Raw genomic sequence first — 14239 nt, 5'->3', positions numbered from 1 at the left:
CAGTAGGCAGCACTTCTCAATGGTATTAGCTCCTACCTTCAGGTTCCTGCCTTCACTTCTTCTAAGTGGTTGCATATGTCCCAAGAGTTGAAAGATGAAGTAAATTCATTATTGAATAATAAGATAATTCAAATTAATTCTATATTTGAGATGGTGTGAACATGATATTTTGGGATCATGGTGATTGTCACAATGATAGAAAACTTAATTAAGACAATAAGAACTCTATCTTTTAATAATGAGAAACTAAATTGGGAGAAGAGGAATACAAGCTTTCTCCCATAGTATTCAATAACTAAAAGCATGCTGCTTTTGCTTGTAAGCATGGACATATAGGTGTTGAGTCCCATGGATATATTTCCTATTCTAGAAGGCAGCATTTTAGGAAGTAGCTAGGATTTATTGGAGACCAGAAGTACACTACTTCCTGAAGGATAACTGATGACTGAGGAATGGCTCCAGTCTAGAAAAGATGGTTTAAAAAGTTGGACATCTTGCCGCAAGTGCCAGGCAAGTGAACAGGTTTTATGGTCAGATGCTTTACACATGAGCATTGTGTTTCAAAAATTGTTACATTGGATATGAGGTCAAGGATAAATAAAAACACCAGCTTGAGAGTGATACTGTCACATTTTGTACCTAGTGAGGCTGAGTAGTCCTAACACACACACACACACACACACACACACACACACACCACACCACATCATTCAACAACAATGTTGTTATCCATGTGGGGAGTCATAATTCAAAGAACTAAAAATTTGGAGTGTGGATCACAGCCAAATAATGAATAATTGAATAGAAATACTTAGACAAAGAAAGAGAAGAGTCTTTTATACGTCTAACATGTGACCCTGAAAAGAATGCAAATAAAGAACTTAAGATAATGTGTGAACATTATAGTAAAGAACTTAAAATACAGTATAAGAGGGGAAATATAGGTTGGACCTGAATTGTTTTTTGTTTCTTCATAGCAATTTATATAAGTTCATTTATGTAGGTTGAATAAGTAAAGACAAAACAACCTCTTGAAAGTCCTTCCACTCAAGCCCATTATCACCATACTTTTATAAATAGCTAGTGAGGGGAAAACAGGATATATACTATGTAAAAATTAAATCAGTTGAGTCAGAGGAATACTTTCCAATATCTGTAATATAAGTGCTATATACTGAGTGGCGTTATTGGAATTCTTTTCTCTTCAGTTTTCAAAGTAGGCCAGAAGCCCATATGTCAAAGATGGAGCAATGTGGTTTTGCCCAAGGGTAAGAGGGAGCAGTAAGATAATTATTCAAATTTATTCCAGATTTGGGTTTGTATAAACATGATAATTAACAACAACACTTTGAACATTTACCCTTCTTCAGATATTTCTAAAGTTTCCAGAATCAGAACTATACAAAGGTGCGGTAAATCTATTGATAAACCCAACTTCACAACTCAGGTCTCCAAAGCCAGAGCTGCATGTCCATTTCATCAAAGTATGAAGTCTGAGAATAGCTAAAGAAAGACGAATGTTCAAAGAGTTAAGATGGGAACTGGACCCTCTGCATTGCTTAGCTTCCTCATGAAAATTACTTTAATTTTGTTGCAGAAATCAAAACAATTCAGTCCTCTTGAAAGACGTCTACTGTCTACTGTAAAGTAATAACATGTTTTTCGGGACTTCTGAGTATGTATCTTAGAATTTCCAACTTAAGTGCGTGTTCTAGAAAATGCCAATCATTAATTAGCTAAGTCTAGTTACACTGCATCATGACAGGGAGGCAAACTAAGGTGGGCGTGCTGAGCTTCCTCATACAATAAGAAAATGTAAACAGCATTGGGCTCCTGAGATCTGGGGGGGAAATCATTCAAATACATAAGAGTCATATCTATTTTCTAAAAAGGGATTTTCCTGACCTATTTCACGACAATAAACTTGGAAAATGTTAAGCATCTTACAAAAGATACAATAACAAAAGGAAACATCAATGTGTATTTAATCAAGAGCTGCAAACAAGTTGAGAATCAACTTTACTAAAAAAAAAAAAAAACATGGAGGGGTATGTGAGCTGGGAGGAAAAGGAGGAACATAGTCGTACCTACAGATATTTTAGAAGTCTGATGATTAATGAATTCTCTATGCCTGTATTGCATTACATTATGCCAATGTCTTGTTTCTTTTTTTGGCAGTTGTGGGAACTTTTGTTTTAACTCATCTAAAAGATCATTTTATTAGCATAAGTAACCTCACATATCATTAAATTGTTCTTTTTGCAACTTGCAAGAAAATTTGTGTAACGCATGAGTAAAACTGTCTCTTTAATCATTCTAAAACTTCATTCTTTTGAAAAGAAAAAAATTAGTATTTATAGCTCGGTTCTTCTATCACATCAAGAATCTATTCTAAGAAGAAGAAAGGTCACATTATTATACTTAAGAGCCAAAAATTGCACATTAATGAAAATACCAGAATTTTAAGAAAATTCTCCAGTCTTTGAAAATTATACACCTAAAACTAAAGGTCCTTCAAATCAATATATTGATTTATTATTTTTCAATTAGTAAGACATATGCATTTATTCATTAACTAAATACTCTCCTATATATGTTCCTTTAATGAGAATTATATGCATGTTTATCTTCTTGTATTTAGTTACACCACTCAGCAGATTAGATATAAAGTCACATGTGTTGGAGGAGAGGCAAAGAATGAGAGAGAGGACTGCTTCAAATCAGTACATATTTTTACATGAACACCCTCGTTCTACAAATGCTATTACCATTGGTAGGTTTTGAAAAGTTAGTCACATGTGCTCTACAAGCAACAGAGAGAGCAATGAAATAACAGCATGCGATTCATCAAAACGACTAAACAATTCTTCAAGAAAGGATACCATGCCACAGTCAGAGGCAAGAATAGATAGATCATTTTTAACTATGTGAAGTATATGTTGGCTGAACATTGGCTATTCATCAAAGCGAGACACATATTTCTATGGGTAACTATGATTAATCAACACATTGTGCACAGAGCAAGCACATTTTTCTGGCGAGGAGGAAACAACGCAGTGCATATTAATTTTCAAATATTCGGAAGCCTTGGTTGATTATGGTAGCTGGTACTCTAGCATGTAGGCACAAAATCACTGTGGGGATTACCTTAAAAAAACCACTTCCTGCTTTTATTGTCATGCTCTGTGTTAACTAAGACTGAGGCACAAATACCAATTTGGAAGGTTACCTTAATCTGAAAGAACATGTCCCTTCAAAGAAACCTGAAGTGGCCCAGATTTTTCAGGTCAAAGTAACTTAATGCCAGGGTTCTTTCCTTGTGCTTCTTCACTGCGCTGCTTTAAGGAGGCCAGCCTATTGCCTTTACAGTCCATGTAAAATATATGCTAGAGGTGGAGAGCTCAGTTCAGTTCTACAGAGTCACTAAACTCTTATACTTGGTGTACCTAAAGTATACATCATTTTTAAGTAACTTAAGCAATTTAAAATCACAGCTGACTATGAGTGCAACTTTGTAAGTGAGAACTTAGTTTCCCTATTCCCTGAGCAGTGTAAAGATAAAAGTTGGTAAGGATAAAGCTCACCCTGGTCTATGCCTCATACCCATGACAAGACAACACGTGTAGTTAGGCTTTGATAAGTTATCGTAAGAAGTAGACTAGAATTGAGATGAAAATACCTATTCTTGTACCAAAAAAATATAAACTGCTAAAATAATCGATCACAGAACAGAGATGAAACAAAAATCTTACTTTTAAAAACTCTCTCAATTCCCTATTTTCCAAAATACATTTTTGTAAGCAGTCCTTTCGAAGAGTCTCCACAGTCAGAGGCTTATTTTATCTGGAAACAGCAGGTAGCACAAAGATATTTAAGCACACTGTACGCTTGTGTATTCTTAGCTGACCTATTGTATCCCTTCAACTCAGACGTGTGCTATGCATTCAGAACAAAACTCAGACATTTCCGTTTTCAATCTTTCTAAATCACTACTGAGAACCCAAGAATCTGACGAGCACAGGGGATGCCATTAAGTCCCCTCTTACCATGTATGAGCCACAGTGAAGCGACGCCGCTGTCGGATGCTTTTATTCACCAGCAACTTTCTGAAAAAGCATGGTGAATTCCTTGGTGAACTGCGTGGAGAAATTTTGGGAGATGTAGGTCTGTTTCCTGGTAGCTTTGGAAGCTCAAGTTCCAAGCGCATCTGCTCCTTGAAAGTCTTTATGCAAACCTCAGATTCAGAAGCTGGAAGTTCTTTGGAAGAATTTTTTGCTGTCATGTCTCGTGTGGCGCGCTAGCTTTCACCATCCACAACAACAGTCTTGAACATAGCAAAGGCACTGCCGCAGGTTAAAAGGCTGCTGGGTCCGCACACTCGTCCTAGGCTAATTTGGGAAGCCGTGATGGTTCCAATCCTGGAGCACTTCAGAGCAAGAGCAGCATACTGGGAGAATGGCAAGTCAGCCTGTCACAGGAGCTTTATCAGGCTGCCTTTGCCTCTGAAAATGCGCCAAAGTGCTTCCTCTGTCACCAGCCTCCTTGTGGATGGGGCTTGTCTGCAAGTTACACACTGAGACTCACTGAATCCATTCAGCCGAATGTATCAACTCATGAAATATTCATGAGGGCTTTTGATAAATCCTTTATATGTAATTTTTTTTTGAAAGAAAACCTTATCAAACAAGCTTCATTAACTCAGACAGTAAGCAAAGCCTGGCCACCCAGTCACTTTTGTCTGCACAAAGGGCGGAACCAGAGTCCATCCAGCATGTGCTTTTAAAGTCTTCATTCAGAATTATCTTGCTCAGCAGTGCACACTGCCGTAACTCCGCCTATCAAATACTATTGGCCCAGGATTCTTTAAACAACTGGGCTGTCTGCCCCCTGAAAAATCCCCTCCACTGCTCGGATTTGCACTGAATTTGAGAGGCTACTGTCTTCGGCACAGTCAAAACTGATTAAGTCAGGGATTGCCAAAAGCCTCAATAAAACAGCTTTTCAGATTTCATTTCTGAATCAAAGAGCTGAATTGCTGAAGTCCCCACACCCCCTTTCCTTCTTCAGAAGATCCCAAACGGCATCAGTTTAAAAAAGAAAAAAAAAAAAAATGTCACCGAACAGGAAAACATTGGCTTTGGTTCATTCCCCCAAGGAATTTAAAACCTAATTTTTATTCCAATAAGCATTACCCTCATTGTTCTCTTTACACTCATTGTTTGCAATCTGCCCACAGAAGCCACTCGACACCAAAGGCAAAGCCTCTTCTGATGGCCAGAGCACCCCTAATCTGAAATGGAAGTAGAAGCCAAACATAGACCCCAAGTTAGGTACTGAGCATGTTTTGTGAGTGTGTGCAGAGATGTGCACAAGGTGTATATGCCTGTGCCTGTGTGCACCAGAGAGTGAGTTTTTACATTGCTTGTGAGGTGTCATGTAGTCAGGCCATGTCTTCAATTTGGCTTGGCTTGGATCTTCTTTTCTTTTCTTCTCTTTTGTTTTGGGAGGTGGGGGTGGGGCCTGGGCACACAGCCTCTATATATTTAAAGGCACACTGACGTATAAAGAGGATCATTGTACATTGTACAATATGTATTCACAATCATTGGAGCCAGGTTGATAAATGTGACAAATCACGCTAAGATTAGTCAGCTAGAGTGACAGAAAAGGAAAGATGCATAGTAGGACTTCAGTGAGAACTAGACTGATGTGTAAGGTCTTCCAGCTGTATAAAATCCCTTCATATGTCATACACTGAAAGTGTGCTAAAGGTTAGAGGGATTAACAATGGCAGATCACTGCTTCTGTATGGGAGCAAGGGATCCCACTGTAAGCCTTGGGGAAGTGACTGGAGTTTAAACTACTGACTTCTAAGCACTACTTCAGAAAACTCGTCAAGAATCCAAACAAGTAACTGAAGTGCATTGTGAACAAATGCACAACCACGGAACTTTAGACAGTACTGAACGATCATTGTTTAGCAAATGAATCCTCAAACAAGAAAACAAAGCCAGGGAACTGAAGAAACTCATCCAAGTCCATCCCACTCAGGTTTCCTGACTCCTGGTAGCACTGTTTACTTCACTATAAAGTGTGTTTGTGTCTAGGTAGGCTAGGTTGGGATCTGAAAGTATTTGAAGTATCCTGAGATACTGGCCTGAGATAAATGATAGATTGCTGGTAGTTTGGGGGAAGTGTGTTTAATGCTGCCTATTTGCTGAATTCTGCATCAAGCCCTTTACCCAAAATACTATGATTTAAAACCGGGACCTGAGATTATATGATGCCATCATGATTCACAGTGACCTGTTAGCAAAGATAAAATAGCAAATGGGACTCATTAAAGCTACTTCTCATAGTTAGTTTTCAAAGCTGACAAGATAAATAAGAATTTTAGAAATTTCTTCTCAGAAACAAATAATGGCAAATTTTTGTAGCCTTAATATGGCTAAGTGTACATTGAGGTTCTGACCAGAAAAAACTGCTTGTGTTACCTCTTGAAGGCATTCCACGTATGTGTCTTCAAAGCTACACAAACTTGCTAACCCTACCTATCCCAGAAGGAAACCAGGGTCACCATGAAGGTATAGAGTGTAAAATTTAAAAACTAATCAGACTCTTTGAAAGCCTGAATTTTTCATACTTACAGTATTTATAAATAAATGGAGAGAAAAGAGGAGCTGGGGCCTTGAGGCCATGTCACCAGTGGTCCAGTTTTCTTCCCTTGAACTTCAGTTTCCCAGGAGTACTGTAAATTGGGGACCAAGCCTTGTGGGGAGTGTTAATGATTCAAAGACTGACATCCTGTGCTTAAGAAACGTCTAATAAGTAAAAAGGAAACCTTCCTGTCTCCATGTAATTCTTAGCCTTTGGCACCTCAAAAGGAGAAATGAGTAATCCCAATTCATCAGTTTATAAATATATACCCTTGTGAGTTCTTGGAAATTTCATCTATAGTATATCTCAGTATTAGATAAATAAATCACTGGAATCACCATCCTGTCAGAGAAATAGAAAGAATAAAATTACTTAGTAATAGACAATTATTTCTTATAAATATTGTGGCTATTTTAGTAACATTTCAGTATTTTCTAAGTTGTAAAGAAAGACCAAGTACTTATTATCAATGAAAATAGTGTTTTAATGCAAACATTAACACCATTTTAAATGCTTTAAAAAGCCACCACCACCTTTTTAATAGCATGGTTTTGTATAAAATAATTAGTCTTTTCTATTGATATCAGTATAAAATTTGAACTTCCAAAGTTGCCATTGAATAAAATTTCTCTGAGTATCATTTTCAGCCTACCTTTGTAAAACTAAACAATTTTAAAGACCTAAAACTGAACTTCCTGTAGCCTTGCCTTAGTACAACACTGAATTCAAAAATAATAGCACTATAATTTACTATGAAGACAAAACTGAAGGTCTGAGATAAAAGAACATATTCACAATTGTTTTGTGTTTTTAAAGAGTATAGTTAAAGCTAACAATATTAACAGTAAAATTCTTAATTAAGTCTTTATCTACTTCACTATCTAGCTCCTTCTTACCAAAACAATATGCCATCTGAGTAACAGAAGATACATCAATTCCTTTTCTTCAGCGGAAGGCCTGGTAATGAGAAGGAATTGTGTCAACAAAGGACTGTAGCCACTTCCAACTAGCAAACAGCCGGAATGCTTTTATGCAAGAGTATCAATACAAATTAGAGTTTCAATGCTCAAGAAACGGAGCTGGAGAATCATTCTAGCATGATTGAAATAAACATAATGCCAGACAGAATACAAAAAAAAAAGTTTCTATTCATCTTGGTAAAGTACAATTAACTGATACATATAAAGAAACTGCCACTGAAAGGGCACCACAGGAAGCATCCCTTTCCACTCAAGTGCTGCTACATTCCATCATGTGAACAGTTTCATGCCTCCCTTCATGATAAACTGATGACATCAAAACCATTGGCATCCATCGTCTCTGGAATTCAGTTTCATTGTGCTATATCATAAACTTTTCTAAATGAAGTATAAGTGGGGGAAAGGAGGTGAAACTTGTAGGCACTGGAGGTATAGCTCACAGGAAAAAGACCTTGCTTTGCTTGCTCATGGCCCCAAGTTTGGTATTCAGTAACAAACAAGAGACAGTTGTAGTATTCTGGATTCCAAATACCATTGCAAGGCTTATTATTCTGCATATCTAAAATGCTCAATAGATAGTCCATAGTATCTGCTCACTGAACATACATTATTTTGTCCATTTTCAAATGAAAGCATTAGAACAAAAACTGTATATTAGGAATGGTCAAGTAGGTACACCTAGGTCTGCATGCTCTATTGCATTGATGATTGTATTGGTTTAGTGCTACTGAAGAGACTGGTATAAATACAGCTAAAAGAATACCCAATGGAATGCTTGCTCCCAGAGTGGGTCTGGTCCTATTCCAGGAATTTTACCTTCTCAAGTCCTAAACGTCTTTAGTCTAAAGTGGCCATAGTGATCGTAAGATCACTAAGGCTTTGTTGTTTTATCCATAGGCTCATATTTAATTACTCATCATTAGTGAAATAGTGTTCACCTGTGTAACCTGCATCCTGAGGAGGAAGATGGGAGGTTACATCATGGATACTGGGACAATGATATGATTCTTGGAGATACATTAATCAAAAACAACTGCTCACTCAGCATCCTCCAGTAACTTCTCATAACCCAGAACAAAATCCACAGAAGCCTAAAGGGTCCCAATATACCTCTGCTCTGTTACCTGCAGTTCTTCTCTGACCTCAGTTCTGGATTCTTCCCTCTGGCTTCAATCTGCTCCAGAAACTTGGTCTCCTTGTTCATTAAACATGGCATGCAAGATTCCCTTTTGCTAACATATCTACATGGCTTAACTTCCTCGCCTCCTAGTGTCTATCCACATAGCATATGACTAAAGACTTCTTAGTCTTGACACAGCAACGACTACAATACTCTGTTTCCTTCTCTTTGTCAGTATTCAATATACTATTTGCTTGCTAATCTTCTAGACTTTAACTTTTATGAAGGAAATTGCTTTAGTTTTTTCCATCCCTATAATCCCACTCTGGGAAGAATGCCTACCACGTGGTAAGTACTTCATGAATACTAATTGACTGAGGAAATGATTAATCTTTCCAGTGCAGAGTAAAATGAGGGAGGAACAGTCAAGCCAAAATGGGAGAAGCAATTGCTCTTAAATTTGAGAGAATTCATGTTCTACCATTTTAATGATGTTTTTATTGTTTAAAATGTGAAATTTTTATGAATTCTTTGAGAATTTCTTACAATAATATAATGAATTTTTATTATATTTATTCACCACCCCAACTGTTTTCAAGCCCACCCTTCACCTTTCCCAACTTCTTGTTCTTTCTTTTTGGTTTTAAAGCCACCAAGCCCAATTTGTGCTGCTCATATACCATTAGTGTAGAATCATCCAGTAGATTGTGGAAAACCTACCAGAGACCGCATCACAAAACTTTGTCTCCTTCATTTCCTCAAGTTCTTATATCTGACTTATAAAACTTATACGTTTTTCTAAGTCTATTTTACTTAAACTGTGAGCATCTGGCCTTGTGTACTTCCCCATGTGATGCTTCTCTCAAAGATCCACACCAGGCCTGATCAGGTGGCCTTGCTTCATCTTAGTTGAACAGTAGTGGTTGGACAATAAATGGATGGTTTAGAATATGATTTGGACAATAACAAGTTAGTCCCAGGAATCCCTTTAGTTGCCTTTCTGTTATTGACGGTTAGAAAATTCTTAATATAGTAAAAGTAGAATCAATATATATGAGCAATATTGAGAGAGTTACTACTATCTTACCCACAAATCTTGGCTAAGTTGCATTTCGTTTTTTGGTACCTATAGTCCTTCTTAAACAGTTGTGAAAATTTTTCAAAATTATTATTCACATTCTTACTTCAGTGTAAATGAATAATTCCAATGTTCTGTACCCTCTGCAGTTGGGTGGGTCCTGGTGGTACAGACTTGGCAAATGCTCTCTGCTCCGTGCTTTCTGGAGTGACAGAGTGAGGTGCCTCTTGTACTAGGTGCTTTCCATAATGATAGATACCATAGAAGAAAAGTACTGAGGAAATGTCTTTGTTTCCTAAGTCACTGCACCTTCAAGTTACATTAGCAGTCACGAGTCAGATACCCAAAGTGCAAGAAGAGAACTTGTCTGCAGTGTAGATATTTGAGAGATACATGAAGAGAAGTTACTTCAGTTCCCAAAGATTATTCCAAACTTCCAACAAACATCCTGTACAATTGATCTCACATCAGTGCTAGGGTCTCTAAGGCATATTTGGGAAAGCCTTTTCCTCAAAAATTAGGTTTAGCTTTTGTTTATGCTCTATACTGTTATCCATAATCTGTGATGGACTACAGTTTCAATGTCTCTACAGTTAAAGAGGTTAAGCATAATAATTACCTTTAGGAGTCCATGTCAGTGATACCACAGAGATCAACATAAGAGACAATCACAGATGGAAACACAATAGCATCCAAACCACTGTATTTCTCTTAGGAGAAGGATAGTATTTAAAGGGGCATTTGTTTAGGTTTTCAAGTTACTTCAGAAAACAGTATTTTCCTGATCAAGGTTTAGGGAGCTTTAAAAGGATACAAGTATGGATATCAAAAAAATGATAAACAAATGGAGATTTAGGGCCTGTGGTTTTAGCTCAGTCACAGAGGCCCTGCCTAGAATACATAAAGCCCAGCATTTAATACATAAAGCTCAACACCAGAAACAAAAACAGAAGAACAAACAATAGGGAGTAACATTGAAGCAGCCTCACTTAATGTCAAGATAAGATTAACAACTACAGACTGTCCATTTTAAGCTTGCTAATGTTCAAAATTCTCTAAAATCTACAACAACGATGCCTGCTACTTGATAGTAAAGAAAATGGAAGTTTGGCTACCAAGACTATGGGTTCTTTGAATATAGAAGTAATTCCAAATTATAAAAGTATATTGCTTCCTGTTTCCATCTTAGAGCTGAGTATGTGCCAGAGCTCTCTGTGCCCAATCCTGGAAGAGAGTTGCTTGCCCAGGAGTGCTGACACATGTAGGAGACTTCTGCTCAGAGGGACCCATCCAGAGCCCTCAGGATCCAGGAACCAAGGAGCAGTGTGAGAGCGAATAGTTCCAGGTTCTTTCTGCACCCTAAGCTGACACTTTACCACAGTTCTTGGGACACAGACACTGCCAGGGGAGGGTTGGTCTCCTGGGAGTGCTGACACAGCTGAGAGCAAAGGAAGGTCAAGCCACTGTCAGAGACAGCAAGACCAGCTAACACCAGAGATAACCAGAGGTAAGAGGAAAGTGCAAGAACACAAGCAACAGAAGCCAGGGCCACTTGGCATCGTCAGAAACCAGTTCTCCTACCACAGCAAGTTCTCAATACAGCACCACACAGGAAAAGCAAGATATTGATGTAAAATAACACCTAATGATGATGCTAGAGGACTTTATGAGGGAAATAAAGAAGTCACTTAAAGAAGTGCAGGAGAACACAGGTAATGAGGCAGAAGTCCTTAAAGAGGAAAGAAAAAAATCCCTTAAAGAATTACAGGAAAATAATATCAAACAGGTGAAGGAATTGAACAAAACCATCCAGGTACTAAAAATGGAAATGGAAACAAAAAGAAACCACAAAGGGAGACAATCCTGGAGATAGAGCACATAGGAAACAAACCAGGAGTCATAGATACAAGCATCACCAACAGAATACCAGAGATAGAAGAGAGAATCTAAGGGGCAGAAGATACCATAGAAAACACTGACACAACAGTCAAAGAAAATGCAAGGTGCCAAACGCTCCTAACCCAAAACATAGAGAAAATCCAGGACATTATAAGAAGATCAAACTAGAGATAATAGGTATAGAAGAGAGCAAAGATTCCCAACTTAAAGGGCCAGTAAATATCTTCAACAAAATTATAGAAGAAAACTTTTGTAAACTAAAGAAAGAGATGCCCATAAGCATACAAGAAGCCCACAGACCTCCAAATAGATGGAACCAGAAAAGAAATTCCTCTGGTCATATAATAGTCAAAACACCAAATGCCCAAAACAAAGAAAGGATATTAAAAGCAGTAAGGGAATAAGGTCAAGTAACATATAAAGGCAGACCTATCAGGATTACACCAGACTTCTCAACAGAGACTATGAAAGATAGAAAATCCTGGACAAATATCATACAGACCCTAAGAGAACACAAATGCCAGCCCAGACTACTATATCTATCCAAAACTCTCAATTAATGAAGATGGAGGAACCAAGATATTCCATGACAAAACCAAATCTATACCATATATTTTCATAAATCCAGCCCTACAAAGGATAATAGATGGAAAACTCCAACAAAAAGAGAGAAACTACACCCTAGAAAAAGCAAGAAAGTAATCTTCTTGCAACAAACCCAAAAAAAGATAGCCACACAAACATAATTCAACCTTTAATAACAAAAACAATAGGAAACAACAGTCATTGGTCCCTAATAACTCTCAATATCAAAGAACTCAGTTCCCCAATAAAAAGACATAAACTAACAAACAGGATACATAAACAGGACCCAGCATTTTGCTGTACATAGGAAATGCACCTCAGTGACAAAGACAGACACTTCCTAGAGAAAAAGGCTGGAAAAAAATTTCCAAGCAAATAGTCCCAAGAAACAAGCTTGAGTAGCCACTCTAATATCAAATAAAGTCAGATTTCAACCAAAAGTTATCAAAAAGATAAAGCAGGACACTTCATACTCTTCAAAAAAAAACCCACCAAGATGACCTCTCAATTCTAAATCTATGCTCCAAATGTAAGGTAACCCACATTCATAAAAGAACTTTACTAAAGCTCAAAGGACAAATTGCACCTCCCACCATAATAGTGGGAGACTTCAACATCCCACTCTCATCAATGGAGAGATCATAGAAACAGTAACTAAACAGAGACACAGTGAAACTAACAACTTATGAACCAAATGGATTTAACAGATATCTATAGAACATTTCATCCTAAAACAAAAGAATATACCTTCTTCTCAGCACCTCATGGTACTGTCTCCAAAACTAACCTTATAGCTGATCACAAAATGGTTCTCATCAGGTACAAGAAGATTGAAATATCCCATACATCCTATCAGATAACTACACACTAATGCTGAATTTCAATAACAAAAAAGGAACAAAAAAACCCCACATATACATGGAAGCTGAATGGTGCTCTACTCAAGGATAGCTTGGTCAAGAAAGAAATAAGGAGAGAAATTAAAGACTTTTTAGAATCTAATGAAAATGAAGGCACATATACCAAAGCATGTGGGACACAATGAAAGCAGTGCTAAGAGGAAAACTCATAGCTCTGAATGTCTCCAAAAAGAAACTAGAGAGAGCATAAACTAGCAGTTTGACTGAACAATTAAAAGCTCTAGAACAAAAGGAAGCAAATATACCCAAGAGGAGCACATGGCAGAAAATAATTAAACTCAGGGCTGAAATCAACCAAGTAGAAACAAAAAGGACTATACAAAGAATCAACAAAAACAGGAGCTGGTTCTTTGAGAAAATCAACAAGATAGATAAACCCTTAGCCAGAGTAACCAGAGGGCACAGAGAGTGTATCTAAATTAAGAAAACCAGAAATGGAAAGGGAGACATAACTACAGAAATTGAGGAAATCCAAAAAATCACCAGATCCTACTACAAAAGCCTATACTCAACAAAACTGGAAAATCTCGATGAAATTGACAATTTTCCAGACAGATATCAAATACCAAAGTTAAATCAGGATCACGTAAACAATCTAAACATTCCCATAACTCCTAAAGAAATAGAAGCAGTCATTAAAAATCTCCAAACCAAAAAAGGCCGACGATCAGATAGGTGTAGTGCTCAATTCTATCAGACCTTCAAAGAAGACCTAATACCAAGATTCTCCAAACTATTCCACAAAATAGAAACAGAAGAAACACTACCCAATTCGTTCTATGAAACTACAATAATGCTTAAACCTAAGCCATACAAATATCTAACAAAGAGAACTTTAGCCCAATTTCTCTTATGAATATTAATACCAAAATACTCAATAAGATTCTTGCAAACCTAATCCAAGAACATTAAAATGATCATCCATCATGATCAAATAGGCTTCATTCCAGGGATGCAGGGATGGTTCAATATACAGAAATCCATCAACTTAATCCACTAT

The 14239-nt window shown here is 37.3% G+C and overlaps 1 protein-coding gene across 3 annotated transcripts in view; it reads right to left on the bottom strand.

Annotated features, from left to right (window-relative positions):
• Pde4b (phosphodiesterase 4B) overlaps positions 1 to 14239 on the bottom strand; it is a 569312-nt gene that overhangs the window by 370917 nt on the left and 184156 nt on the right. Inside the window, exon 1 of one of the 3 annotated variants that reach the window (NM_017031.3) lies at positions 4047 to 4778. The exons of the other annotated variants lie outside the window; for them this stretch is intronic. Coding sequence (NP_058727.3) covers positions 4047 to 4282 — 236 coding nt within the window. The 5' untranslated portion in view covers positions 4283 to 4778. Of the gene's footprint in view, positions 1 to 4046; positions 4779 to 14239 lie in introns of those variants that run through there. 3 annotated transcript variants of the gene reach the window in all.

Source organism: Rattus norvegicus, chromosome 5 (assembly GCF_036323735.1).
Source record: "Rattus norvegicus strain BN/NHsdMcwi chromosome 5, GRCr8, whole genome shotgun sequence".
Lineage (NCBI taxonomy): Eukaryota > Metazoa > Chordata > Mammalia > Rodentia > Muridae > Rattus > Rattus norvegicus.
Note: the sequence above shows the minus strand (reverse complement) of the source record. Positions and strands in the feature narration are given on the sequence as shown.